Source organism: Mustela nigripes, chromosome 4 (assembly GCF_022355385.1).
Source record: "Mustela nigripes isolate SB6536 chromosome 4, MUSNIG.SB6536, whole genome shotgun sequence".
NCBI classification, from domain to species: domain Eukaryota; kingdom Metazoa; phylum Chordata; class Mammalia; order Carnivora; family Mustelidae; genus Mustela; species Mustela nigripes.
Window position 1 is genome coordinate 158402497 of NC_081560.1, and position 4967 is coordinate 158407463.

At 54.8% G+C, this 4967-nt stretch overlaps 1 protein-coding gene across 1 annotated transcript; it reads left to right on the forward strand.

Moving 5' to 3' along the window:
* The first annotated feature begins 867 nt into the window (after nucleotides 1-867).
* LOC132015333 (cytochrome P450 26A1) lies at nucleotides 868-4503 on the forward strand. Its single transcript, XM_059395907.1, has 7 exons — nucleotides 868-1130; nucleotides 1312-1536; nucleotides 1756-2046; nucleotides 2133-2291; nucleotides 2830-2964; nucleotides 3546-3698; nucleotides 3988-4503. The coding sequence occupies exons 1-7, from the start codon at nucleotides 942-944 to the stop codon at nucleotides 4327-4329; spliced, it is 1494 nt and encodes a 497-aa protein (XP_059251890.1). The 5' UTR covers nucleotides 868-941; the 3' UTR covers nucleotides 4330-4503.
* Nucleotides 4504-4967: the final 464 nt, after the last annotated feature.

The window sequence follows — 4967 nt, forward strand, 5'->3', positions numbered from 1 at the left end:
GGTCTAAGGATCCTCCTCCCCTCTGCCGAGCTGGGGCTGGGAGTCCCAGGGCCCTCGGAATCCGCTCGAGTGCGGCCAGCGGCTGGCTGTCTCGAGGTGGATGAATTGTCCCTGGGTCTCCCACTGGGGTGTCAGAGTTGGGGCTCAGACTTGTGCAGGGTTGTACCTGGAGTCCTGAGGGACTTGGAGGCTCTCTTGTACCCTTAAGGCGGACCTTCTAGGACTTCAGGAGCGCTGGCCTCCTTGAGGGGTTTGGGGAGCTGGAATCCAGGATCATCCGCGGATCAGGTCTGATTCCCCACACCACCCGCTCTGGCTTAGGTCGTGGCCCTGGGCTCTTCTGCGGGATGTTTGGGAGAGCTGGGAGGTTTGAGTGTTGCTCTGCGTTCTGGACCTCAGTTTCCCCAGTGTAAGACTTGGCAGCTAGTCGGTTCCTGAACGCACTTCCCTTTGCTTCCCCAGCAGGTGGAAAGGAGCCCATGAGGCGCCGGAAGATGGAAAGCCATTGAAGGCAGCTCTGGGCTGGGACAAGGCGGGGGCTGGGGGGGGGGTGTCCAAAGAGACCTCCAGGAAGCCCAGGGCTTGGAGTTCCCGCTCCCCTGAGCCCGGGTCGGCCTCTGCCGCCGCCTCGGGGCTCCGCACACCTTGTAAGGGGGAGGCAGGCTGCCCCTAGCCCCGCACCCCAGGAGGCGCGCTCCGGGGGAAGCCGCCACCGTGCCGCCTCTGCCTCGGCGTGGAACAAACGGTTAAAGATTTTGGGCAGCGCCTCGCGGGGGGAGGAGCCAGGGGCCCAATCCGCAATTAAAGATGAACTTCGGGTGAACTAATTTGTCTGACCAAGCTAACGCGGGCAGTAACCTGGGCCGCCTATAAAGCGGGCGCGCGGCGCGGTTCGGAGCGCTGGCGGCGGCGGCAGGTGGCGCGGGAGGCCGCGGCGCGCCATGGGGCTCCCAGCGCTGCTGGCCAGTGCGCTCTGCACCTTCGTTCTACCGCTGCTGCTCTTCCTGGCCGCGATCAAGCTCTGGGACCTGTACTGCGTGAGCAGCCGCGACCGCAGCTGCGCCCTCCCTTTGCCCCCCGGAACTATGGGCTTCCCCTTCTTCGGGGAGACACTGCAGATGGTGCTGCAGGTAAGGGAGCTTGGGAGGGACGGGACGATTCTTAGGAGCCCGACTCGGCTCCGGGCGTCCCTGCCGCCGGGGTAGGCGTCCCCGAGAGAGGTGACTCCGGCCAGGACCCGGGCTAGCCCGAGGCGCGGCGCTCCCCGGCGCCCCCTCACGCCCGCCTCTCTCCTCCGCTCTCCTCTCCCAGCGAAGGAAGTTCCTGCAGATGAAGCGCAGGAAATACGGCTTCATCTACAAGACGCATCTGTTCGGACGGCCCACGGTGCGGGTGATGGGCGCCGACAACGTGCGGCGCATCCTGCTCGGGGAGCACCGGTTGGTGTCGGTGCACTGGCCCGCGTCGGTGCGCACCATCCTGGGCTCCGGCTGCCTCTCCAACCTGCACGACTCCTCGCACAAGCAGCGCAAGAAGGTGAGGGCGGGGAGGCGCTGCCTGGCCTGGAAGGGGGACCCAGTCCGGTGGAGGGGTTGGAGGATCTAGATGCCGGGAGAGCGCTAGCTGCGCGAGGTGACCCGCTCAAGGCCACTTTAGTCGGGAAGTGCCTAGTGTCTGGCGGAGGTGAGGGTGGCCAGAAGGGGATCCCGGAAGGCCACGGAGTCGCTTTTAACACTTGCCCTTCTCGGAGCTCAGGTGATTATGCGGGCCTTCAGCCGCGAGGCGCTCCAGTGCTACGTGCCGGTGATCGCCGAGGAGGTGGGCACTTGCCTGGAACAGTGGCTGAGCGGCGGCGAGCGCGGCCTCCTGGTCTACCCCCAGGTGAAGCGCCTCATGTTCCGCATCGCCATGCGCATCCTGCTGGGCTGTGAGCCCCGGCTGGCTAGCGGCGGCGACGCGGAGCAGCAGCTGGTGGAGGCCTTCGAGGAAATGACCCGCAATCTCTTCTCGCTGCCCATCGACGTGCCCTTCAGCGGGCTGTACCGGGTGAGGGAGCGTGCGGGGTGAGGAGTTGGGGGCGCGGGGGCGCGGGGACCCGGGGTCCGCTCACGGCCGCCGCTCTCCGCGCTCAGGGCATGAAGGCGCGGAACCTCATCCACGCGCGCATAGAGGAGAACATTCGCGCCAAGATCTGCGGGCTGCGGACGACCGGCGCGGGCGGCGGCTGCAAAGATGCGCTGCAGCTGTTGATCGAGCACTCGTGGGAGAGGGGGGAGAGGCTGGACATGCAGGTGAGTGGCGACTTCAGGAAGAGGTGCCATGGAATTTGGTCCCCGGGCTTTCCAAGCGCGGCTACCCCAAAGCGCACGTCCAGACTCCAGAGTGGGCAGACCGCCCAGACACCCGGGATGGGACACCCGGGATGGGACACCCGGGATGGGACACCCGGGATGGTTGAGACACCGGATCCACAGAGCTGTGGGAGAGGCGGAACAGGGAGCGTCCCATAGCCCTACCAGGTTTTACAGGGGAAGCTGGAATTTGCAAAATGTAAATAAAGAATGTTGGCCCGATTTTAATACAACCAAGGCTTTCATTCAAGAATTCCCGGTGTAGTGAGATGTTACTGGTTTTCCTGCTCCAGCTGAACTAAAGAGACTATGCATTTTGTTTAAAAAAAAAAAAGTAGCTTTCCTTGGCTTTCTGTCAGCGAACTTTTAGCCCTTCTCATCTTCTTTCCAGAACCTTCAGTTCGGTTCTAAGTAATTGCTGTGTAAAATTGCATGCAGACTTGTAAAAAGAAAAACGTTTGTCTTATTCCATTCTTAGGCACTAAAGCAATCTTCAACTGAACTCCTCTTTGGGGGACATGAAACCACAGCTAGTGCAGCCACATCTCTGATTACTTACCTTGGGCTCTACCCCCATGTTCTCCAGAAAGTTCGAGAGGAGCTCAAGAGTAAGGTAGGGGGACACTGGGGTTCCCTATTAGCTTAAGAAATTCTGCTGCTCCCTAGCCAACTTGCCAATATGTAAGTGTGCTGCGCTCTCTGAGTATTTTGAAAGTGTAGGGCCCAGGGGGTGGGTGGGCCAATTCGGAAAGAGAATTAGCTTTGTGAATAAAAAGGAAGGAACTCTGAGCTGTAATCCCACTCCAGCCCGGCTCAATTCTTGTATTCCTACCCTTCTCCACTTTCTGCAGTACGTGGGAGATGTTCAGATAGATTCCACTTTCTTGAATATGTGTGTTCAAGGGCATGAATGGGGACTTCTAGGCGGCAGTGATAGTGGTGGTGGTGATGGGGGTGGGGTGGGGGAGCTAGGTAGTTCTAAGTAGGGAGCAGCATTCTCTTGGAATTGTAAATAATGGATTTGGGCCAAGGGGTGGAGGCAAATGGTCGTTAGCAGCTCATAGTTTCACCCTCACCCTCTCCCATCCTGGGGCCCTTTGGGTCTAGCCGCCACTTAAGCCCTGTTTACGTCTGCTGGGCTGATTTTATTGGAGCACAAAATAACCGTTCACCTCTGTATGACTGTTTTGATAGGGTTTACTTTGCAAGAGCAATCAAGACAACAAGTTGGACATGGAAATTTTGGAACAGCTTAAATACATCGGGTGTGTTATTAAAGAGACCCTTCGACTGAATCCCCCAGTTCCAGGAGGGTTTCGGGTTGCTCTTAAGACTTTTGAATTAAATGTAAGTTCAAAGTTCTCTTCCCACTGCCCCCCACTCCCAACTCCTGGTGTTGTGTCTTTAAACCTCCCCTTTGCTTCCTTGTGCATTGGCTTACATTGCTTACCCTTTTGATAGCATTACCCAGCCCATGTGGTCACGTTTTTGGTAGTCTGAAAGTCTGTCCTGTCTCTCTCCTCACACCCCCTTTTTTGCAACTCATAACTCCTCTGGTTATCAGCGATGGCTTTTTGTTGTTGTTGAAAGTTGGATTGGGGTTTGTCAGCCCTGAGGGCTTTCTAATCTTTTGCAGGGTTACCAGATTCCCAAGGGCTGGAATGTTATCTACAGTATCTGTGATACTCACGACGTGGCAGACATCTTCACCAACAAGGATGAGTTTAATCCTGACCGATTCCTGCTGCCTCACCCGGAGGACGCATCCAGGTTCAGCTTCATTCCGTTTGGAGGAGGGCTGAGGAGCTGTGTAGGGAAGGAGTTTGCAAAAATTCTGCTCAAAATATTTACAGTGGAGCTGGCCAGGCATTGTGACTGGCAGCTTCTAAATGGACCTCCTACAATGAAAACCAGTCCCACTGTGTACCCCGTGGATGGTCTCCCTGCGAAGTTCACCCGTTTCCAGGGGAAGATCTGAGGGGCGCAAAGGCCCGGAACTCAGACCTGTTTGAAGCGTAAATGAGGTTTTACACAGTGTCATGTTGATTCTATTATATTTAATTTCTAAATGTATATTATAATATTTATGTGTCTCTACTACAGTACCACAGTCTTTAAATATTAAAATAATGAACTTGAATAGTTTCCAAATAAAGATAAATCTGAAGGTGCTTATCTGGCATGTAAGATTCCTGGGGGGGGGGGGCTCCCTGGTTTTATATTTGTATATTTAACCAGATATGGACGTGTATGCCTGCACAGCTTTGTTACCTGTGCATATCTATTTTCTTGTGAGGAAGAAACTTTAGCTGTTATTTCTTTTCAACGTCATTAGAAAAACATAATGTATGTGTGTGTGAGTTAGCGCAAAGGTAAGTTTGTAAAGGTTTCTATGCTTTAGATACCCTATTTAGAAATACCTATGAAGTTAATTTTAGATTCTTTTTTTTTTTTTTTTTTTTTTTTGCTCGATTTGCGTTAGGGAAAGATGGATTTGCAAAGGTAATACTTTAAGAACTATCATATTCTAACACCTTCAGCCATAAACTTATTATGTTTAATAACCATAATAAATCCATGTTGTTGCATAGTGCCAGCACTGTTTTCCTAAAGGAT